The 24,793-nt window shown below is 44.6% G+C and overlaps 1 protein-coding gene across 8 annotated transcripts; it reads right to left on the bottom strand.

Annotated features, from left to right (window-relative positions):
* Positions 1 to 364: 364 nt before the first annotated feature.
* FAM186B (family with sequence similarity 186 member B) lies at positions 365 to 24,712 on the bottom strand. 8 transcript variants are annotated; one of them, XM_031683022.2, is made up of 8 exons: positions 24,485 to 24,712; positions 15,610 to 15,835; positions 11,527 to 11,709; positions 7,938 to 9,600; positions 7,224 to 7,416; positions 5,282 to 5,460; positions 4,408 to 4,593; positions 1,357 to 1,684 (listed from the first exon to the last, which is right to left on the bottom strand). In XM_031683022.2, the coding sequence occupies exons 3-8, from the start codon at positions 11,630 to 11,632 to the stop codon at positions 1,543 to 1,545; spliced, it is 2,469 nt and encodes an 822-aa protein (XP_031538882.1). In that variant the 5' UTR covers positions 11,633 to 11,709; positions 15,610 to 15,835; positions 24,485 to 24,712; the 3' UTR covers positions 1,357 to 1,542. The 8 variants fall into 8 exon arrangements, 7 of the variants coding, with proteins under 7 accessions (XP_072828941.1, XP_031538882.1, XP_006203201.2 ...); XM_006203139.3 differs by lacking the exon at positions 24,485 to 24,712 and adding an exon at positions 16,654 to 16,884; XM_072972839.1 differs by lacking the exon at positions 24,485 to 24,712 and adding an exon at positions 16,654 to 16,884 and having other exon boundaries at positions 1,548 to 1,684; positions 4,403 to 4,593.
* Between the last annotated feature and the right edge of the window lie 81 nt (positions 24,713 to 24,793).

The raw sequence follows: 24,793 nt of genomic DNA, 5'->3' as shown, positions 1-24,793 counted from the left end.
AAGTTTGGTGCATCTATCAGATACTCTGCTTGCTTGCCAGAGAGCTTGCTAGAGAACATCCAGAAAGTCAAAGTCCTCCATCACCAGAGCAGGTTTAGCTGCCGGGCACCTTAAACACAGAGCCAAGAGCCTACGAAAATGTATGAAACCTTTAAAAATGTCATTGGTATCAAAACATAAAAATGTAAAACAAAAAATTAGATGTTTATAAAACATAATGTTGTCAGTTTCACTATACTGTCAAATATTCAAAAATATTCCCATTACATTTATAAAACTTGTTAAGATTTCATCTCTATGCATCATGATTGCTGAGAAATACACTTAGCCAACTACACATTAAAAAAAACTTACTCATAGCCAGTTAATTTCCAAAGCAACATTATAAAAATCCTTTCAAATTATTTACAAAGCAATACATTTAGCATGAAGGCATTTTACTATGTTGGCTACAATTGGGGTGAGGTCTCCCAAAAAAAGAATGAGCCTGAAATGCTAGAAACAGCTGTCTCCTGCCACAGCTGTCCTGTGCGTGTGACCTGCATCAGGAATGCCTCTCACCTTCCTCTCCTCAACGGTCTTCCTTGCAATATGTTAAGCTGTGGCTCAGATCAAATCCTTCTCCAGCTTCACCCAAGGGCCATCTGTTTGCATCCCACATCCTCCTCTTACTTCCAGAGTCTCAACCTTAAGCTGGAAGCAAGGATGGGTGCCATTCCTAAGAAACAGAATCACTGGATTGTGGGTTTTCTGAGGCCAGGGTAATTTCCTAGCTAATGTTTTATTATGCCTGGTCTGGTTGGGTGACAGGAGGAGGAGGGTGGGGGCAGAGGCCGCCTGGGAGACAGGCAGATGGTGAGTCCAAGGGAGAGTGAGGGTGGGATGGTGCTCGTAAGCTGAGTGAACTAACCAAAGTAGTATCTTCACTGACCAGACAATTGCCAGGGATGGCCTCCTCAGCCCTCACCATCTAGTTTTAGAAACTCCGTGTCCCCATTTCTTCCATCTTTGTCCCCAATCCTCAGAGGCCCACTTGCCTTTGCCCCCGACCCAGTCTCACTTGGCTCTGACCTGTACTCAGTATCTCCTTTTGCTCGTATCTTCTGAGCTTTCATGCTAATCATCAGTATATCCGCTACTTACTCATCTTTGTCTCTGATAAATTGAAGGGTTACTGATCCCCACTGTGCGCCAGGCACTAATCATGGCCTTTGTGGCTGGTCAGCTCCCAGAAGGCAGAGACCACACTTGGGGAATCTTCTGTGACTGGTGTCCAAGTCAGTGGCCAGGTGGTCATGGACCTGGTTCCAAAAATGAGTTGGGAAAGTGTGGAAATGAAACAGGAAATTAAAAAAATAAACACACCTCTATTTTATTAAAAAGGTACAGTTTGGGGACTGAAGGAGGGAAATAGTGTTTCTCAAAGTTCTAGGACTACTTAGCAGTACCCAGAATGTTTGTTTAAAAACACCAGCAGGGAACCAACATTTGGAACAAGTTTCCATGTGATTTTTAGTCACTCTGGAGTTTGCGAATCACTGGCTAAGGCATGGCATGGGGACTGGGATTGTCTCGATCCTTCTGGCTCTTTGTTTCAGGGAAGGATTCATTAGACTTTTTACGAATAAGCTCAGCTGACTCGTCTGGGAGTTCCTGGTGTTCCTTTCTTTGGGTCACTGAAGCACTGAAAGAGTTAATACAGTTACGGGTTGGGGAGCCGCTAAGATAAGGTCCCAAGATGTGAGTGCCCACAGCCCACCCGAGAGCTTCCCTGGTTGTCTCTGGGAGACCAGTCCAGGCCTGGGCCCAGACTGACCCAGAAGTGGAACTGCTTAACATACATTTCTGCCATATCCCAGAGCTCTGCTTCTTTTCCTGTGAATTTTCCTCTGGTTTCACGTCACAGAAGACTCCCTCTTCCCTCCCTTCACTCTTCCCTGCTCCCTCCTACCCATCCATGTTTCTTCCTCTCCACCCTCATCTTGTTTCCTTCCCAGAAACCAAGTTATAAGCCCTCCCGTCTGTCTGCACCATGTTGGAAGTCTGTGTACGACTGTGTGTCTGTGCTCACTGCATCTTGGCGCGTGCATGGGAACCATTGTGGACTTTGTGCAGAAATGGGCTCTGAGCAAGGGAGGGCCAGGGCAGCTAGAGTCAAGGTTGAGAGTCTTCTCCAACTGCAGATAGTGTTTGGTGCATAGAGGCACACAGCTATCTTAACCTGGCAGACAAAAGAGCCCAGGGAAGACACTTATAAGACAAAGCAGAAAAAGATCTTGGAGAAGGGGATCTGCTCATTTGTGAGGGACACAGTCCCAAACTACAGAGGAAAGATGACTAGCCCTTCCCTACATGCTGAGAGGACACCCCAGCGGGACTTTGATGAGACAGGCCGTCAATGGCAGGCCGACCAGAAGAATGGGGCAGTCGGCGTCAGGCTGGTCCTAGTTATGAAACTAGACAGTGCTGTGAACTGGACAGCACAGCTGGGGAGTTGGGGAGGTCATGAGGATCACAAAGAGGTAAGTGACCTGGGCTCACAGAACAGGTGGACGTGTGGATTCGAGGTGGGCCGGGGCAGGCGGCCAAAGAGAAGGTGCACTTTTCGGAGTGGAAGCAGTGTGTCTCCAGAGTGGCACACACACGGAGTATTCACAAGGAAAGCAGCACGCCCACCACCCCTGGAGCAGCAGCAGAGAACTTTCATTAAGGAGCAGCAGATTCTCACGCCACAGCCATGAGCTCCCAAGGCTGTGCGGGGAGCCCCCACACTGAAACACCGAGGACCAGCCCGACACACAGGTAGTTGGTGCCAACCTGGCATGTGGATAACGAAGACAGAAGCAGCAGAGCTTGGCCTCTACACCTGGCAGTGTGATAAACTGAACAAACCTGTATAGAGTTAGAGAAAGGGGAAGAAAATTGTATTCACCTAAATTCCCCTGGAATGAGGAAGCTGTCTTTGCTGGGAACAATATTTTGATTTAGTGCTTAAGTCTGAAGCTGAGATCCCAGTGGAGGCCGGGGTGTGGGTGGAATAGCTCTGCATGAGACAGGAAGGAGTTTTTGAATTTTGCATGTTATACCAAAGACAGAATGTAAGAAAGAGGCTGCCGTTTGATGCTGTTCACTGTGAATCCCTTTCCCCATCACCTCCCCTAAATTTTCAGAAAGTTACTAGCATCACGAAATGTTGGAGTCAAGTGGAGTGTGCACACTAGACATGTAGGTGCATGTATTAATGTGAGAGGTAAGAACCAAGGGGTTGGGGCCTTGGATTCAAATAGATGCTTAGCAGAGCCCAGGCACTGGCAGGGATGCAGAGGGAGAGGAGCTCGGAGAGGAGAGATACCAACACGGGGGTGAGAGAGCAGGGAGCAAGTTTAGCCGAATCTCAGCAGGGCAGGGCCCCAGTTGAGTTCTGCTACATTGTTGTTTTGGTTATTCTCAATTGTGTTTTAAATATCCAAATTAACTACCACCACAACCACCACCACCACCACCACACACACACAGCCCTTGGGAACGCTCCAGGAACTGAAAACCAGCTATCTATGTACTAGGTGAGCCATGATGTTGAAGTCCAGCTGGGGCTCTCAGGCCCACTTCAGAGCAGAAGCATTGACAAGAACCAGCCTTCTCTGATGCTGCCACGCCCCACTGTCTTCCCCAAGTCCATCTAGAGGATGGGGCCGGCACCAGCATCTCACAGCCTCGGCTCCAGTTAGGTCTATACTGGCAGGCATCAGTGCCCTCTCTCTACCAAAGATCTTTAATTGTGGCAGGGCCAGGGCCATGAAGGGTGGCTGGGATTAGTAATCTAGAAAGACTCCTTGGAAGAGACTTGCGTCTTCAATACTGACATCTTTAAGCCAAGAGAGGCAGAGTTGAACCTTCCCAACCAGAAAAGCCCCTTGTTGGCCCACTGAGTCCTGCCTCTGTCCCCTCAGCTGCTCTTCCCAGGGGCAGTTCTTGAAGGCAGTAAGGCAATGCCGATGCCAAAGACAGGCCTAGGTTTATCCGAAACTCTTGGTCTCTCTCAACTCTTCACTCCTGCATCCAGCTCACCTTGACAACAATCCCCAGACCTAGGGCAGATATGCCTCTCGAGCAATTTCTGTGCAGCCCAGAAAGCAAATGGGAAGGAAAGACTTCTGTTGTGATCTGAGATGCCACATGCAGTCAGTCCTTTGAGAGAACTAGAATGGTGTTGGCATGGGGATCCAAGCTCATGGCCAGTGAGGCAGGTAAGCATCTCTGTCTGATGTGGTACAGTAATGAGGTCATTATTAATGTGTGGAAAGAGATCTGTTGAGCAGCTGGACACAGATAGTGTGTACCCTGGCTCCTGCCCTTGCTGGGCAGGTCTCCCTGAATCCAGATTAACCAACCGGCCTTGCACCTTACTAGGCCTGGAGGGACATCAAGCTTTTGTGGTAAGAGGAATGCACATCCAATGCCAACAGCCGCGGAGTATCTGGGTACCCCCCTAGCTGATCCCAGGACAGGCTGGCAGGGGTCTTCTTTTCTACTGGGTGACTGGAGGAGGCTACATCAACCTTCCAGATGGCTTCCATATGGTTCCCCTGTTGGCTGGGGTGTGAGGGTTGAAAGTGTAAAAAAGAGATGAAGAGTTAGACAAACAGAAAGGGAGAGACTGAGAAGCAACAAGCTCTCCACAGTTTTCTTCCCTTCTCAAATAGGTGTCACACCCTCCTTGCCACGTCTCTTCCCCTTAACTCCCCATCTCACCTCGCTGGGTCTCCTCTAGCTGAGGCACTACTGGAAAAGGCTGCGGGGGTAGCCCACGTGCCCTGGGGCAGAAGCCCTGAACTGGCTACACTAGTGAGGCTGTGAAGGTGGCCCTTCTTGGCTGCCCAAAGGCTCACAGTGTCTCTCTTTGAGCCTGGGGGGGTCACATGGTGGGAAGCATCAGGTTTGTTTATACGGATGGACCAATGGCAGGTGATGGATCAATGCTCAGCATAGAAATGGTTGTAAGTTCTCAGCTGCGGGTCCTCAGGGTCTTTCAGTTGCATAGTTTGAAACCTACTTGGTCAGGTTGGCTCCTGAAGCCCACACAGCACGTGCACACATACCTCCATTTGGGCCAATGGCCAGAGCTCGGCCTGGCAGCTGAGAAGACAGGCTCTTTGCAATTCATGGGGTGAGCTTTGCCTGTCTGTGCCTTCCCAGAGCTGCCAGCCTCCCAGTCTGGCCACCCTTCCTCCCTGCCTTCCCACCCATCCAGTCGGCTGCCCCCTGGCTTCTGTGCACCTACCGGGCCACCCGCAGGGGCACAAGTTGCTGGCCCCTAGACATAAAGAGCTCCAGGGGCTGCTTGCAGGAGGAGCTGCTGGAGTGAGTGTGCTGGAGTAAGGATGGAGGCGGCTTGCTTTTTCTTGACTTTGGGGAAGTGACCACAGGGGTGTGCAGGTTAATGTTCCACTCCAGCTGGAGCTAAGAGGAACCGGCAGAGAGGCATCAGGGGGACAGGAAGATATTCCCTCTCTAGGGTGGGAGGAGGCATTGCTTGACTCAGGGCTGAGCAGAAAGGGTAGGGTCCAGGGAATCCCTCCCATTAGAGAACCCTGGAACCCCAGGGTGTTGCATTTCCTAGAAATTCCTTGAATCATTATTTGCTGGGTTAGTTCCTATTTTCTCCTTTGTTGTGGAGAATCTGGACAACAGGCAAAAAACCAAGGAAAAAACTAAAGGAAGCCAGGGTAGCTGGAACTGTGAGAGCACTCACAGAGTTCATGACATGGGGCCAGGTTGTGCCCAGAATGTTCTCAGTATCTTGTCATCCAGTCCCTGCTCTGGACAAAGAGCTGAGGAAACCCTCACAGCCACCTAAAGAATTATATGGTCCCTTTCCTTCTCAACCTCAGAACCAACTTAACAAATCAAGACCTCTACAGGAGATGATCAGGACTAGTCTAGTATAAGGCAATAGGAAACTGAGTTGGGAGATACCTCCATTGCCAAGGCTCTTCCACCTGCCTGATGCTGGCACTTATACCCCTCAGGACACTGCCTCCCCCAGACTCAGGCCATTACCACTCAGGACTCGAGGGGCTACCTCCTGGCCCAACCCTAGGGGAAATCTCAGGAGTTCTGAGTCATTGCTGTGGGATTTTCCAATTCCTCCAAGCAGTCGGTTAGCCCCCTATGGACTCTTTTGGCACTCGCTGCTTCTCTGACCCTGGTAGCAGGGGAGAGTGGAGGAAACTGAAGCCAGCCCTTAGAGAATAAAAATAGATCAGACTCAGTGGACTGGAACTCAGAATGACTGGACTCTCAGCAGCAACACCAAAACCTAGAAGGCAATGAGCACTGCCTGCAAAATTGTGAGGGAAAATGAACTCTAACCTAGACTTCCATATCCAGGCAAACTGCCAACTAAGAGTTACAGGTACATGAGGTCCTGGGTTCAATCCCCAGTACCTCCATAAAAATAAATTAAAAATAAATAAACAAACAAACCAACCAACCAACCAACCTAATCACCTCCCCCTCAAAATAAAACTGATTTTAAAAAGTTGAAAGACTATGAAAACGAGTATATGTATATTCATGTATGACTGAAGCAACGCGCTGTAGAAATTTACACAACATTGTAAACTGACTATACTTCAAAAAAAAAAAAAAAAAGCTGAGGGTAAATACTAGGTAAAGGTATTTCCAGACAATCAGGGTCTCAGTGATTTTACCTGCCACGAACCCTCTGTCAGGAAGTGACTAGAGGAGGTACTCCACTAAAACAAGGGAGACCTGGCATCTAGAAAACAGAGGAGTCGTCCCCAGAGAGAAGCAAGTCCCCAGCCTTCAGGAGGGTGAAGAGGACAGCTGTGACCAAGCCTGGAGAGCAACCAGGCTGGACAGGAGCAGGGAGACCCACAGGGAGGGAGAACCTGAGCACAGAGTCAGTACTGCAGTCTCCCGCTACCTGCCCTTCCAGAAGAGCCTTTCTTCTCCGGCTCTTTTTGAGGATCCCTCCCTGCCATGCTCTCCCCATATATGGAGATTGGAAAACTGCCCTTCCTTACACTCAGGCCTCCTCCTGGCCTTCACTTCTTCCCGATTCAGAGACTTTAATCTGCTCTCTTATTTCCCATCTGCTCCCCCTGCCCCCAGACACACCCCACATCCCCATGGCTCATTCCCTGGCCCCATCCCTGCTGGCTGAACTGAGCCCTGATGGTGCTGGATGGGAGGCCCACCTTGGGGAACATGGTCACCATGCTGCTCAAGCACTCTCGGCACCTCTCCCCCAGGTCCTTCTGCTTGTCCGTCCAGGCCTGCAGCTGGAGGTTCTGCAGGTGGTCGATGTTTTCCAGGAAGATGTAGAGGTTCTGGGCCCTCCAGGCAGCCTCAGTTTTTTGCACAACTTGTATACGGTTGATCATTTCTTGTCTGGGAGGAGAGGGAAGTGATTCAGTGGGAGAAGGGGCCTTTTCCTGCCCCTAACTCCGTTAACCAGGGATGACACTGTGTTTGTAATCCCTGAGAGCAAGAAGAGAAACGGTGGTTGGTGAGAGCTGGGAAAAACAGGGAACAGAGAAGCAGGAGTGGTGTCAGGAGAGGAGCCTTGGGCTGGGCTGGAAACAGGAAGAAAAAGCAAGGCAGATAGGGGGGAGCATGTTAGGGGGCTTCTGGACAGGACAGTAGGAAGAGAGGAAGAAACAAGGAAGCGGGCTTAGAGGAAAAGGCCAGTAGAGGAAAAGCAGCGTGTGAGGGCCTAACCTCCCACATCTGCATGCTACCCAGGGCCTTGAGGTCAGGCATCCTTTGCCAGGCTCCTCCCTCAGAGGGACCCTGTCCAGTCCTGGAGTGATTCTCCCTGATCCCCCTGCCCTGTGCTCTTCTTTTCTTGTTGAGTTTTGGCTCTGCCCACACATCGCAGTGGGTGTGGGTAGGTGCTGGGGAGGACCTACCGGAGGCCCTGGAAGCGTCTGTAGAGGATGTACTTATGGCACAGGCACTGCAGCCGGAGCGCATTCAGCTCCATGGTGGTGGTGGTGAGCTCCAGTGCCTTGCTGCGCAGGTAGTCGGGCAGCCCCAGCTGACCCTCCTCACTCAGGAGCTGCAGGTTCCTCCTCTGGGCCTCCACGTCCACGTGGTAGACCTTCCTCTTAGAAGTTACCGGGGATATATGCAAAGGGAGCTGGGTCACCTTCCGGAGGGATGTCCCTGCGACAGGAAAGGAGGCTGATTTCTTGGGCTTCGTGGGAACCTGGTAGGTCCATGGTTTCTGGGTAAACTCAGTTGAACTCATGGTCTTCTGGTTTTTGGGCACAGGCTGCTGGGTCTTAGTGGACCTGGACAAGTGTGGCCTCCTGTCTTGTTGGGCAGATTGGGCCCGGCTTGGGGGAGGTGCCAGCGATACCTCCTCCAAGGCCCTCCATCGACTGGTGGGCATGAAGATCATTCTCTCCGCTTCCTCCCTTGGCTGTCCTGGCTCCCTCCATGGGCCCCCTTGCTCCTGGTCCAATTTCTGCTGCTGCTCCCTTGCCACCTCCTCCACCTCCCACTGCCGCAGCTTCTCCTGGTGCTCCTGCTCCAGCAGGGCCCACATCTTCTGCCGCTGCAGCCACATCTCCTCCTCCTCCAGCCACTGCTGCCTCCGGCGCTCCCAGCTGAGTTCCTCTTCCTGGTGCTCTGCCTTGCTCTCCACAGCCACCTTCCAAGAGCCCTCTGGGGACAGCTGCTTCTGCAAATGGGACTTAATTTGGAGTCCTTCCTTCTCCTGGACTGCTTCCTGGAAGAAATCCTTCTGGTCTTTGACTTTGTGGCCAGGACTTTCTGCCTCTGGTCTTTCCAATTTCTTAGGAAACTTGTGATCCACAGAGGATGGTAACACAGGCTGAAGACATTCAGTGTCCCTGCTGCTGTACACATCTGCGATCCTTGAATGCACAGTCATGGTAGAAAGTGGCTGATACATGGAAGGCTTGGTGCCACTCTCCCAGGCCACGGCCATGGGACTTGGGGAAAGTGGTGAAAGTTGCTCCCATTTTTTGGGCTCCTGTTGGCTTTCCTCTATGACTGCTTCTTTCTTTGGGAGGGTGTCTTTCTCAGTGGGGGCTGGGGAGTCAACAACGACCTTGGCCGAGACTTCTGCTTGACCTCTGTTAGACTGAGCCTTCTTCAGCTGGAACTCTAAGGCATGCTTTATCAGGAGAAGGTCATGGTATTTTCCCCCTAGAACTTCTACCTGCTTTAGTAGAGCATCTCTTTTACTCTCAAGGACCTGGAGGGAATTCTGGAAGTACAGCCTCTGGCTGCTGAGTTCTTTGGTCATCTCTATTTTTAGGTACCTGTATTTGGTCTCCAGGCTCCTGTTCTCCTTGTACTGGAGGATCAAGGCCTTGTTGAGGTTCTCCACCACAGCTGACATGTACCTAATGGCCCTAACCTCCCCCTGGTTGAACATGGTAGAGTCCAGGAGCTCCTGCAGCATGGACTTCACCTCGGAGACCATGGTGCAGGTGATGTGCCTGTCCTGGAGCATCTGCTCTGGGCTCAGGGGCTGAGGACAGGATATTGCTTTTTGCTGGCTTTGTTCCTGCCAGCCCTGCCAGAAGGTGTGTTTGGCCACTAGGAGAGGTGGAGAGAACAAAGGCAATAAGCTCCTATGGATCCAAGGATTATACTGATTCTCCAGACCCTGCTAGACCAAATTCCCATCCAACCCTCTTAGACTTTGGCAATAATTGGAGCTGGGCCATCGTATGAGGCCAGGAGAGATACTGTCAGGAGAGATGTCTGCTGGGCTCAGAGCTCGCCCAGAGCTTACGCACCAGGGTCTGTCAGCTCTGCAGCATCTGCAGGGCCCAGAGGGGTCTGGACCTATTTGATCCAGTTCAACTCAATTCAGCACATTCCTGATCCTCCATATCTCCTTGAAGTAGAGTTATTTTTCTAATTGTGCTACTTTCCAGCCTCAGTATCTGTGTTTGGCTACCTATTGTCAACTATACAAACTCTGGAAGCCCACCTGGCACCTGGACTCCAGATCACCTGGGAAATTTTAATCCTTTTTCTGTTACTACTGGACTATATTTGTAGAGAATTTATCACATGGTTCTGTTAACTGTTCACAGTAAAAAAAAAAAAGCCTAGTGTCTTTTTCTATTTTGAGGGTCATGAACTCGTTTAATACTTTGAAGAAAGCAGGAAAACATACAAAAACACAGATTGTGCACTTTGTGGTCAAACCTATTCATAGACTTCAGCTCTTTGGGGATGGTTGATGGTCATAGTTGGATCTACCATGTGCAGAGCTGCTGGAGTGGTTATCTTGGAGCATCCATTCATTTACCTATTCAATGAACATCACTGGCAGAAAAAACACTGTCTAACGTTAGATGAGGGACTAAAGGAAATATGGAAATTAAATGACATTGAAGTCAAGCTAGCATCTAGCTAATAGTGTCAGAAAGGCCATACAGCCTAATGGTTCAGAGCTTGGATTCTGGAATCAGATAACTTGAATCCCGTACTTCCCACTTGCTTTAGGCAAGTTTCCTAACTTCTGTGTCTCCAGTCCTGAAAAATGGGGATAATCATACCATCTACTTCATAGGACTTAAGTAGATTATGCATGTTTAGTACCAAGTACAGAACAAGGTGTGCCTTGAAAGAGCTCCATAATTAATCCCTTAAAAAAAAAAAAAGACACAGCCTTTGCCCTCTAGGAGTTTATAATTTAGCAAGGAAATAAGTCGAGGATACAAATACAATAGGATTATTGTGAGGACTGTAAGAGAGACTGTCTCCTTCTCCTCCACTTTTCCCTGCTCCTCCACCTACCCCATGCCCCCGCTAACTATTGACCTTGCTTGACTGGAAGGAACCAGGCCACAACAATCAGCGGTAAAACGCTAATGTCAGCTATTGTCCATTAAACCCCGAGCACGTTCTAAGCAAAGTGCCAGATGCCTCGCACTGACTGAAACCCTGTAAGTGGGCGGTGTTCTCCTCACTTTGCATATGAGGAAAGTGAGGTTCAGAAAGATGAAGTAACTTGTCCAAAGCCCCACTGTCAGGAATTGAGATTCAAATTTGAGTTTGTTTGGCTCTGAAGCCCATGTCCTTGAGTAAGATTAGGAGACCAGAAAACCTATGTGTGGGGTCTGGTTTTGCCACAGGCTCTCCTTGTGGTCCCTCCTCTTCTCTGAGCTTCAGTGTTCTCATCCACAGAATGTGGGAGTTAGATAATCTCAGGTCCCTTTAGTGCTGATAGGAGCAATATTTCAAGGTTGAGCCGCGAGGCAGCAGCTCCAGGGAGCACCAACAGGAACCTATTTCCACATCATACCTTCCTTCAGCCTGAGGGACAGCCCATAACTGCTCAGTGCTCAGCTTGGGTTCATCACCCCAACCTCTTACCACTGCCCATCCATCTCAGCATTTTTTATGGAGGAGAATCGGAAAGACTCCCATAGACCCTGCTGTGTGACTTCTTCCCTGAGATGGCATCCACCCCACTAAGCTTCTCTCCGAGATGCTCCTGGAACCTACTTTGTGCCCCTTTCTTCTGTCCTTCAATGAGAGTGGAGCAAAGGGAAATGAGAGACTCGATGCCTCCTTTGGTGGCAATGAGGGAGAGAGGTAACACCTTCTCCATCACCTCGATCCATTCATCCAGGGCTTCTTCTTCCTCCTCACTCTTCCTGTTCCTGATCTCATAGGTCAGACTGTCACCTGGAGAGACAGTGGGAGGAGCAGGCTGAGAACAAGCAGTCCTCTAGGGAGACCCAAACAGCCCTACAGCACAGGGGCTACACCAGCAGGCTTTGAGGTTGGATTGGTTTCACCTCTTATTAGCTGTGTGATTTGGGCAAGTCACTTATTCCCCTAATCCTTAGTATCCTTGCCAATAAAAGGGCTGGGTAAGGATTAAATGAGATAATGCAAGGGAAACGATTAACATGAGACCTGCCATATAGAAAATGTACAACAGACATTAGACAGTATTGTTGTACTACAAGGCCAGGGATGTATCTGCCTTGTTATTGCTCTACCCTCATTGCCTAGTCCAATATCTGGACAATTACATGAATTACTCAGAGTTAACAGCCCTGCTTAATTCTTGGGGGCAGCTGAAGGACCGCTAAACTGAGAGGTCCTCCGGGGCAGGGCAGTGTGAGGCGAGGAGGGCACATCCCTATACCATCTTCCTCCAACACTGCATCAGTCACCACACCTCACAGCAGACTGAGGCCTCCTGATGGGATAACTCTGATCTTAATCTGGGCAGCACCTGGCTCCAGGCCTGCATGCAGTTGGTCCACACCCAAATGGCTATACCAGTTGCTTACAGCTGGCATCAGTGGTGTTTGACCTAGTACCCACCTTTGGCTTCCTCTATAAAATAGCTAGTGTGCTCCACCAAAAAACTATTAGAACTAATAAGTAAATTCAGTAAAGTTGCAGGATACAAAATCAACATACAAAAGTCAGTTGCATTTCTACACACTAACTATTAACTATCTGAAAAAGAAGTAAAGAAAGCAATCCCATTTACAATAGCATCAAAAACAACAAAATACTTAGAAAGAAATTTAGCCAGGGAGGTGAAGGAACTCTACAGTGAAAACTATAAGACATTAATGAAAGAAACTGAAGAAGACACAAATAAATGGAAAGATACTCCATGTTCATGGATGGGAAAAATTAATATAAAAATGTCCATACTACTCAAACCCATCTATAGATTCAATGTGATCCCTATAAAAATCCCAATGGCATTTTTCACAGAACTAGGGAAAACAATCCTAAAATTCATGTAGAACCATAGAAGACCCTAAATAGCCAAAGCATTCTTGAGAAAGAAAAACAAAGCTGGAGGCGTCACACAAGCTGGTTCCAAATTATATTACAAAGGTATAGTAAACAAAACAGTATGGTACTGGCATAAAAACAGACATATAGACAAATGGAACAGAATCAAGAGCCCAGAAATAAACCCATGCATATGCAGCCAGGTAATATTTGATAAGGGAGCCAGGAACACTCAGTAGGGAAAGGACAGTATTTTCAGTAAGTGGTGTTGGTAAACCTGTATATTCACATGCAAAAAAAACTGCAATTGGACCCCCTACCTTTTACCACTCTCAAAAAGTAACTTCAAATGATTAAAGACTGAAATACAAGCCCCAAAACCATAAAGCTTTTAGAAGAAAACACCAGGCAAAAGCTTCTTGATATTGGTCTTGGCAATGATTTTTTTTGGATAGGACACCAAAAGCAAAGGCAATAAAAGCAAAAATAAATAAGTGGAACTACATCAAACTAAAAAGTTTCTCCACAGTAAAAGAAATGATCAACAAAATGAAAAGGTCCAACCTACAGAATTGGAGAAAATATTTGCAAATCATTTATCTAACAAGGGGTTAATATCCGAAATACAAAAAGAACTCATATAACTCAACAGCAAAGAAAATAATAATAATTCAATTTTAAAATGGGTGAAGGATCTGAATCAACATTTTTCTAAAGAAGACACAGAAATGGCCAACAAGGATGTTGATAAGGTGTTCAACATCACTAATCATCAGGGAAATGCAAATCAAAGCCACAATGAAATATTACCTCATACCTGTTAGGATGGCTATTATGAAAAGGACAAGAGATAACAAGTGTTGGTGAGGACATGGAGAAAGGGGGACCCTTATATATTGTTGGTGGGAATGTAAATTGGTATAACCATCTTGGAAAACAATGGAGGTTCTTCAAAAAATTAAAAATAGAATTACCATATAATCCTGCAATCCCACTGTTGGGTGTATAACCACAGGCAACTAAATCACTATCTCCAAGAGATATCTGCATGTACATGATCACTAAAGCATTATTCACAAGAGTCAAGACATGGAAACAACCTAAGTGTCAGTTAATGGATGAATGGATAAAGAAAATGTGGTACATATAATGAAATATAGATAGTTTCCAACTTAGGATGGTTCAACTTAGGATTTTTTGACTTTACAATGGTGTAAAAGTGACATCACTCCTTAGAAATCATATTTTGAATTCTGAATTTGAATATGGGGCATGATATTCTCTCATGAGGCTGGGCAGTGGCAGCAAGTGCAGCTCCCAGTCAGCCACACAATCACAGGGGTAAGCCAATACACTGACTATCATCTGTACACACACAGCCATTCTGTTTTTCACTTTCAGTACAGTCTTCAGTAAATTACAGGAGATATTCAACACTTTATTCTAAAATAAGTGTTGTATTAGATGATTTTGCCCAACTGTAGGCTAATGTAAGTGTTCTGAACACATTTAAGGTAGGCTAGGCTAAGCTGTGATGTTGGTAAACTAGTTGTATTATTAAATACACTTTTCAACTTAGTATTTTCAACTTACGATGTGTTCACCAGGACATAACCTCATCATAAGCCAAGGAAGATCTATATTATTCAGTAATAACAGAGAAGGAAATCCTGCCATTTGCAACAACATGGATGGACCTTGAGGGTACTACACTAAGTGAAATAAGTCAGACAGAGAAAGACAACTACTGTACTATCTCACTTATATGTGGAATCTAAAAGAAGTTGAATTCATAGAAACAGAGTAAATTGGTGGTTATCAGAGGCTGGGAGGTGGGGGAAATGAGGAGGTGCTGGTCAAAGGGTACAAACTTTCAATTATAAGATGAATAAGTTCTGGGGATCTAATGTATAGTATGGTGACTATAGTTAACAATACGGAATGGTATACAGGCATACCTTTTTATTGTGCTTTGTTTTATCGCTCTTTGTAGATACTGCATTTTTCATAATTTGAGGGTTTGTGAAAACCCTGCATTGTGAGATGACGGTTAGCATTTTTTAGCAATATATAAAATTAAGGCATGTACATTGTTTTCTTAAACATAATGCTATTGTACACTTAATAGACTACAGTATAGTGTAAACATAACTTTTCCAAATGCACTGGAAAACAAAACAATTCGTATGACTCACTTTATTGTGATACTCACTTAATTGTGGTTGTCTGGAACCAAACCTGCAATATCTCCAAGGTATGCCTGTATTTGAAATTTGCTAAGAGAGTAGATCTTTAGTGTTCTCACCACACACAAAAAAATGGTAACTAAGTGAGGTGGTAAGATGTGTTAACTAAACTTACTATGATAACCTTTTTGCAATATATGGATATCAAATCATCACACTGTATACTTTAAATTTACACAATATTGTTTGTCAATTATATCTCAATAAAGCTGGAAAAATAAAATAAAATAAAATAGCGAATGTGAGTCTGCATTTAGTTTCTATCTTGCTAAAAAATGAGATGTAACAGTGAACTCATGACCTAGGCCTCATCCCATAAGCACCTAATGTCACAGTCTATTATGTTTTGGACAATTTGCCCCTCTGGGGAGGAGAGGTGATGTGCTATGACAAGAGAGTTTCCCTGGAGAGGCACTGCGATATGTCTTTTGCTTCCTCTGCACCGACCACCCTGCATTCCCCTCCCAACGAATGCTGACCTAGGGTGGGGAAAGGGGGAGGCTGAATGAGCTGGGACCAGGGTCTTGCAGAGGAGACACCTACCCTCAGGACTGCACCCAATCTGCAAACTCACCCCAGTCACCCAGCCAGTGGAGAATTTCATACAAGTGCTTCTCTTTAGTCTCAGCATCTTTGGAGAAGGAGGTAATTTTCTCCAGCAAGATGAATCTGTTCTTGCCCTTTTGCTCTGTCTGGTGAGAGTTTGCCTTTTTTTTAAAATCATATCCTAACTCTTCCTGGAAGCGGCTGATGACACAGTTGACATTGTCCAAGATGTCTGAGAGCTGGGAAGAAATATCCTAAATGGGAGGCAGCAGATTGTAGTGTTTAGAGGGGTGAACTCAGGCACCAGATACCATGTTCTAAAGTGTGATCTTAGACAAGTCAGTTAACCTCTCGGGGCTTCAGGTTTCTTATTTGTAAAGTGGGGGTCATTACAGTACCTATGTCACAGGGTTTTCATAAGGATTAAACAAATTAATATTTGTAAATCACTTAGGACAGTACCTGGCACATAAAGTAAGTGTTAGCTCTTATTACTGTCATTTTGATTATTAAGACCAGATCAGGAAGGGAGAAAAAACTAAAAATCCATAGTTCTTCAGAATTTCAGAATTTGCTGGGGACTTTAGGACATCTCTCCTCACCAGGCTCCAGAGGCATCAGATTAGAAAAATGAGGCCCTAAGAAACCTCAGAATCAGAGGTTCCCATAAAGAAATGCACTAGAGGCTCACATGCAGGGTGATTCAAGTCTTTGCCCATTTCTCTGTGAGCTCCTAGGGGTCAGCCTGAAGAACTCTGACAGCTTTCCAAGAACAGACCTCCAATCACAAACTCTAGACCGATTCTCCTGCTCTGGCAGGACCCAACACTAAGTGGTTCAGGGTCATCCTAGGGCTTCCCTGTGGGCTGTCTCCTTCCTGGGCCCATCCCTGCCTGGGGTGGGGAGCACAGTTTGATTTCTGCTTGCCCCTGCACTAATCTGTCTATAAACCCAACTTGCTGAGGATCCCAGGACCCTGCCCAGAGCTGGAATCTTGCCCAAATCTGGAATCAGTCCCCAGCCTCCACATTAGACCCCAAAAGAAGGGTGACACTGTCATCTCAGGGGTTACCTCCTGAGCCCGGGTTAGCTGGGCAGCCTCAATCCTCGAGATGATGGCTTTCACTGATGCAGGGGTCACCAACTGTGGAGGTGTATCTTTCTCCATTTTGGATCACTCTGTCTGTCACAAAGATGTCCTGTGTCTCTGGTACACAGGCCTGGACACATGATTTGGCTGCTTGGGGGGTTAAGCTCCAGGGCAGCTCCTGAGGACCCTCTTCCTAGCTACAGCTCCTGTAACTGCCAGACATCAGGTTCCAACTGACCTTCTTTTCTCCAATGACATCATCACTTGGATTGGAAGAATGACTCTCTGTCATCTATCTGCTTGATTATCTAGCTTTTTATCCATCACCCAATCTATATTAACTTGAACTGTTACTTTCTAAAAATCATTAAATGTTATGCTCCCAAACCAAACATCAGAGTCTAAAAGGAAAAAGCAATTACAAAGAGTTCTTTTCTCAAAGAAGATTTTTTTTTTTTAACTTAACAGAGGCACTCGGGATTGAACCCAGGACCTCGTGCACGCCAAGCACATGCTCTACCACTGAGCTATACCATCCTCACCAAGGAGACTTTTTAAAATATTATAGCCAATCAATAACTAGTGGGAATATATTTCAGTTTGCACCAGGGGTAAGGACTTAGTCAACATTTTCACTGAAGGTAATTACCATTGCTGAAGGCATTTAAAAAACAAATGATTAAAATGGACTTTGCTGTATGCCTAGGACTAGACACAGTAGATATTCAATAAAAATTTATTGACTGAATATGTAAGTAAAAATACATATACATGTAAATTATTCTTCCATGCTACTGAACATTTAACAAATAAGGAATTAAACATTGTACGTTCAGTTCTTAGCAGTGCTATAGCCACTTAATAACTTTTCACCTGACACCCATTTGTCTTTTATAGACTATCATTCATTCACTTATTCAAAGTTAATTCTTTCATTGCCTCATCACTCAACGAACACTTACTGGTAACATTCTATGCGCCAGACCTGGGGCTAGGTGCTGGAAATACAGAAAAGAGTGAGACCTAGTTCTCTCACACCTTGTTTATGGATATCTGTCTATCTATACATCTGACACTGGATGGTCCTTTAACCCCTTATGACTTCAAAGCATGTTGAGTTTACAAATAACTTACTCATCCTTATAAACATGTGAGAGCCAGCTAAGGCTCAGAGGAGTTATGAGATTTATGTAAAGTTACAGAGCTGGGAAGTACACAGGCAGGACTTTAACCAGCTTTTCTGATTCCCAATCTGGGGTTCTTTCCTCTTTTACCCCTTTTCTCTCCCCACTCCCTTTTTTTTCTTTTAAGCCTAATCATACTGATAATTAGATTATATATAAATGACCTAAACAAGCCAATTAAAAGATAGAGATGATAAGATTCAAAAACCCAAGATTCAAATATGTTCTGTCTACAAGAAACACACTTTAAACAAAGACACATATAGGTTAAAAGTAAAAGCGGAGAAAGAGACAAACCATGCTAATACTAATCAAAAGAAAGCTAGAGTGGCTATATTAATTTCTGATTTTAGAACAAGAGAGATTAGCAAAAATAAAAAGGGAGGGACATTCCATAATGATAAACGTGTCAGTTAAAAAGGTGACATAATCCTACATATGTACAAATCTAATAACATAACTTTAAAATACATGAAATAAAAAACTTACAGAAGTAAAAGGAGAAATGGATAAATCCATAATTACAGCTAGAGATTTCAACACTTCTCCTTCAGGAATGGGTAGAAGAGAAAAAAATAAGTAAAGATAAAGACGTTTTGAAAAACACCATCAACCAGCTTGACTCCATCAACATTTATAGAACATCTCACCAACAAAAGCAGGACACGTTATTTCCAAATGCATATGGAATAACAATCTGGGCCATAAAACAAATATCAATAAATGTAAGAGGATTGGAATCTTACAAAATATGTTCTCTGACCACAACAGAATTAAATTATAAGTCAATAATTGAGGGCTATTTGGGAAAATTCCCAAATATTTATAAATTAAACAAAACACTTCTATATAACCCATGAATCAAAGAAGAAATGACAAGGAAAATTGTGACATATTTTGAGCTGAGTGAAAATGAAAACATGACATATCAAATCTTGTGGGATTCTGCTACAGCAGTGCTGAGACAGAAACTAGAAAAGGAAGAACAGAGAAACTCAAAATAAGCACAAGGAAATCATACAGGTAAGAGTAAAATAAATAAAACAGAAAACAAACAAACAAAAATGGAGAAAATCAATGAAACCAAAACCTGGTTCTTTGAAAAGATTAATAAACTGATAAAGCTCTAGCCAGTTTTTACCAGGGGGAAAAAAAAAAGAAGACACAACTTTTCAACATCAGGAATAAGAAAGGGGATATCACTACAGACTCTATAGTGGGAATAATAAGAGAGTATTATGAAAAAAACTTTAAGCCAATAAAGTTGGTAAATTAGACAAAATGGACAAATTCCTTGAAAGATACAATCAATCAAAGCTCACCAAAAACAGAAAACATGAAAAGCCCTGTATCTATTAAATAAATTGAATTTGTAATTAAAAACCTTTCCCGCAAAGAAAACTCCAGCCCCAGACAGCTTTATTGGTAATTTCTGCCAAACATTTAAGGAAAACATACTACAATTCTATACAAACCTTCCAGAAAATTGAACCGTATGGAACACTTCTCAAATCATTTTACGTGGTTAGCATTACCTTGGTACAAAAAACAGACAACATTTTACAAGACAAACACAGACACAAAATAAAATGAAATGGAAGCCCCCAGGCAGGAAAAAAGTTATTTGCAAGACATGTATTTGATAAACGACTCTCATCCAGACTCTATAAACACTATAACTCAATTACAAGAAGAAAAACAATCCGGTTTTTTAAACAAGTAGACGATGTGAATAGATGCATCATTAAAGAAGATATTCAAATGGTAAATAAGCACATGAAAAGATTCTCAACATCATTAGTCCTTAGGGAAATGCAAGTTAAAACCACATCGGGTTGCCAAGTCTGACAAAGATGAGTCAGAAGATAAAAAGTGTGACAATACCTAGTGCTGAGGAGGATGGTGGGAAAGTGAAACCCTTGTATATTACTGGTGAGAATGTAAAGTGGCACAGCCACTTCGGAAAACTGTTTGGCAGTTTTTTTAAAGTTAAATATACATGACCATACAATCCAGTAATCCCACTAAGTGGGATTTCATTTATCCAAGAGAAATGAAAACATACGTCCACACAAAGACCTATACACAAATATTCATAAGCAGCTCTATTTGTTATAGCACAAACCAAAAAACAACCTAAACATCCACGAACCGGTGAATAGATAAACGAATTATAGTACGTCCATGCAATGAAACAGACTACTTCACCTTAAAAAGGAATGAACTACTGATACATGCAATACTTCTGGATAATCCCCAAAGTATTATACTAAGTGAAAGAAGCCAGAAACAAATGACCACGAACTGTATGTTTCCACTTATATGAAATTCCAGAAAGGCAAAAACTATAATGACCGAAAACAGATCAGTAGATGCCAGGAGCCAGAAGAAAAAGAGAGAGGAGGTAATTAGGTTTTTTTTTAATGAAGGTACTAGGGATTGAACCCAGGACCTTGGGCATGCTAAGCATGCGCTCTACCACAGAGCTATACCCTCTCCTGCCTTTAAAAAAAAAACCAAAACATATAAATGACCTAAAGAAGCAATTAAAAGATAGAGGTTGTAAGTTTCTGAGAGAAGGAAATGCTTCATGTCATGATTATGGTGGTGTTTACATGACTGTAGACATTTCTGAAAATTCACTCTACTGTACACTTAAAATTGGTGAATTTTACTATATGTAAACTGTACCTCAATAAAGCTGATTTTTTTAAATGCAATGTTTTACTATGCCCAGGACTGTGGAGGGACTGTGGGCAGACAGTGTTAAGGGGCTGGAAGTTAGTCAGGGGTATAAGGAAATAACTCTTTTTCCTCACAGGTGGCAAGTCTTCTCTATTTTCATTCATGTCACCCCTGGGGCTGGGACACTCCTTCCTCCAAGCCCCTCTCCCATGCAGTTCAGGCCAGTAGCAGCACCTTCACCACAGATGATCGCCCAGGAGAGACACATGTATCCCTTTCTCTTTTTTTTGGTGGGGGGAGGTAATTAGGTTTACTTATTTCTTTTTAGAGGAGGTACTGGGGATTGAACCCAGGACGTTGTGTATGCTAAGCATGTACTCTACCACTTGAGCTATACACTCCAGCTAAACCTTTTTTAAAAAAAGCAACAAAACCTCTTTTCCAAGCAAGCCTTTTGTAGAACCTCACTATCTAAAACAGGTAAAAGCGACATTTTATTAGAATACATTTATAAGTTCAACTTCATGATATCTCCGTGTTATAGAATCGTTCAATGCCAACAAGCCTGTTTTGAGGAACCCAAAAAATTTGATACGTAGGACATACAAGTGTATATATTTTTAAACCACTGTTTTAAAAATAGTTAAAATATATTTAGTTTCTGGGTAAAAATGGTAGACTGAACACATGTATCTAATTTTGCTCTACTAAAAATACACTAAAACTATAGCAAAGGGATTTTTTAAAAGGCATAAATGCAAAAAGGGAAATAGGAGAGATGAGCAAAATACTTTAGGAAGCTGTTAAGCATATGGGTGAGTGGTTGCTGACAGACTAGAAAAGGATAAATCTTAAGGCAGTAGTGGGGTTACCATATGGCAAACGGAACTGGTTGTGCCAGAATGCTGACCATCCAGAGAAGGAAGAACTAAAGAGGTGAGATCAGAGCTTCCCTGCAGTGAAGCTCTTGGCCGACAAGCCTTGCCTGTGTACCTGAGCCCACAGAGCACAAAGGCTTCTAACTGGCATTTTGGTAACCCATCCTTAAATGTGAGGTGATAACCAAGGATGATAAGAACTTCAGGCAAAGACTCTAACATGAAAGAGACCAAAACCACAGGGAAGGAAATTTAGAGAGAACAGTGATTATGCAGAAAGAAGAAAACATAAAGTAGCCATTAATAATGTCAGAGATAAGCTATTGCAACTCTGGAACAAAATAAGATGCTACGAAAAGGAATATTTGGAGAACAAAAATAAAGTGAGACTAATAAAATTCCTTAAAATGTTGAAAAACTCAGTAGAAGAATGGGAAGATAAGTTGAGGAAATCTCCCTGAAGACAAAGTGAAAAGGTGAAAAGTAAGAGAGAAAAACAAGAAATGAGTCCAGCAGATCCATCGTCTGAATTATAGGAGTTCCAAAAAAGAAGATGGAAGGGAAGAAATCACCAATGGGATGATTCAAGATTACTTCCTAGGAGTGAGGGGCACTGAGTGCACAGACCTACACATAGCCCCTTCAAGACACATCACTGCCATTTCAGAATACTGGACGCAAGGAGAGGTTCAGGGAGGGGGGAAAAGTCACTTACAAAGGATAAGGAGTTAAAAGGCTTCAGATATCTCAAGAGCAATGGTGAAAGCTAGAAGGTAATGTCACAATGCTGTCGTAGAAATTCAAGACCCAGCCAAAGAACAGATCAAGTGTCAGGACAGAATAATGGTAATGTCAAACATGCAAAGTTTCAACACAATTTACCTCCTCCTTTCTGAGGAAGCTTCTGGAAGATGCTCTCCTCCAAAAAGAGGGAATAAGTCAAGAAAGAGAAAGAAACAGAATATGGCAAATAAAAGATCCCACAAAGAAGAGAGGCAAAGAAAATGCCCGGGGGGTGAGAGACGAGATGCCAGGTTGCCAGATGTGCAGCAAGAGGGGAGGATGAACTGAGACCGGAGCCGGTCAGAAGGCTTCAGCACAGATGTCTTCAAGTACGTGAAGTTGACAGAAGATTTGCTGTACCTGAATATTCCAAGAGATTTAGGCAACTGGGGGAAGATTTTGAGGCAGATTTTGTGATTAATAGATAGAAAACTAACTAACTAACTAACTAACTAACTAACTAACTAAATAAATAAACCACAAGATAATTATTACTTCCAGGAAACATGAAAAGTGCAGGAAAGGAAGAGTAATCAAAGTTTTCCACATGGCTCAACTCTCAATAGGATATGTAGTCACAGTGTTCTAAGAACTGAAAATTGAACTAAAAATTATCAAATTAAACTTGGCAGATAGGAGACGGGAGTGAGGTATAAGCAGTGGGGAGACAGAAAGGGAAAAAGAGATAAATCTTCAAATCTGCTCCTGTTATTTGTAGGAGCTGGGGCAAGACTATAAATGGAGACTCACACACTACACACCTTAATGTTATGAATTAAGCTCACAAACTGTTCCACTAAAAAACCTGTTTAAACTTCTAACTTTATAAATATACCTTCATAAGGACCTGGTAGGCCAGGTTCTAGATTAGAATTTTTGGAATCCTCAGAGTTCTACACTAGGATATAGCAACCCCCGGCTCTTGCCTGACCCCCTTCCTTTCTGCTCTTGGATTTTGTCCTGCATTAGAGAGCTCACACAGGGTCCTGTGGGCACTCCCATTTGCGCACACTCCTCTCGCAGCAAATTGCTGCTCCTTGGCTGTCCACACTATCAGCAAGTCTCCCTGGGGAGGAGCGATCCAAGGAAGAACCTGGTGCAGGCCCAGCAAGCAAGCTGGGCAAGGAACTCCAGGGTCCTAGGTATTCAGAATATGGCCTATAAGGGGGGAAGTGGGCTTTGGTTGGGGATATACTCTTGGGCTCCTCGGAGGGACACAGCCGGAGGCGGACCAGAGATACGAATATTAACAGTTTAAAAGAGCTGAATATGGCCGCCTCCCAGGGGGAGAGAAGATGGAGACAGGGTTCTGCTGTTTTTCTTAACAAATCTTAAATAATAATTTGACATTTTAAAACAGCTGTCTGTATCCTAAAAGAAACCTCATTAAAAAAAGAAAAGCGGGGGGGGGGGGTAGGGTAGAGCACATGCTTAGCATGCACATGGTTCAATCCCCAGAATCTCCATTATAATTATTAATTAAAAATCCTAATTACCTTCCCCTCTAAAAAAATTGTAAAAATAAAATGTGATTGATAAAAGTTTATGGAATCTCTGAACCACTTCTGCTAGAGGTCTTAATAATGTTTGAAACTACAGGACTAGGGCCACGCAGGTATTATAATGAAAACCACAATGAAATTCCTACAGCGACCCCGATAATGACTCTCTCCTCCTTTCCACCCGTTTGTCACTTTTAATTTAGGACTTCTACTTTGGGTTAGTTGTTTTCCTATCTCTTTCCTGCTAAACTCTAAGCTCCTTGCATTCGGCGACCCGCCTCAGAGTTCTTTGTATCTTCAGGACAATACCAACCACAGAGCACAGGCTCAGCTAAGTGTTGAATAAAAGAAAGAGGAAGCACCTTTACCCAGCCTACGGAGAGGTGTTCAACTTTTCTGCCTGAAGCTCTGTAGACATTCAGCATAGTCATTAAATAGCTTTAGGTTATAATTCCTCTACCCGAACAACATAATATTTACCGCATGTTTATTCTTACAATAAATTAGGCCCTTCGCCTCACCATTTCACCGCCTGGTGGGAGCCAAGTCTCACAAGAAGTAACTTTGGGTCACGTGAGAAGCACGTGTACGCCGCATGAGGGCAGGGGTTTCGGGGGCTCTGTCTGCTTATTTTTTTTCAACTGCTAGTTGCCTAGTGCCTTGAACAATTCCCAGCATATTACAGGTGCTCAATAAATAGTTGTCAAGTAAGTGAATTAATTAAAATGCTAAAAATAACTACGCATCGCATAAAAAAATCCTTTGTGAAGTGCAAAGATACCCCTATATTCCGAGTGTATACTTGGGTTCAGCTCTTGGTCCTGGGAGCGAGCACGCGGGATCCTGCCGCTTCGAGTGCCCGTGTGGGGCGGACGCGCCAGCGGAGCCGCGAAGGCCGGGAAGCGGCAGGCCGAGGTCTGGAGGCCGCCGGCGGAAAGAGCAGGAAGACAGAAGAGTCGCCGACGCGCGCTGAGCGGCCAGGACCCGCACTCACGCCACTCGGTGCAGCCCGGCGTCGGCAGCTGAGCGCCTGGAGCAGGCGTGCCCCGCCCCCTGGTGGGCGGGCCCCGGGCCCGGCGGCGCGGGGGCG

Source organism: Vicugna pacos, chromosome 12 (genome assembly GCF_048564905.1).
Source record: "Vicugna pacos chromosome 12, VicPac4, whole genome shotgun sequence".
NCBI lineage: Eukaryota > Metazoa > Chordata > Mammalia > Artiodactyla > Camelidae > Vicugna > Vicugna pacos.
The sequence above is the reverse complement of the archived record's forward strand: the minus strand, read 5'-3'. Positions and strand labels throughout refer to the sequence as shown.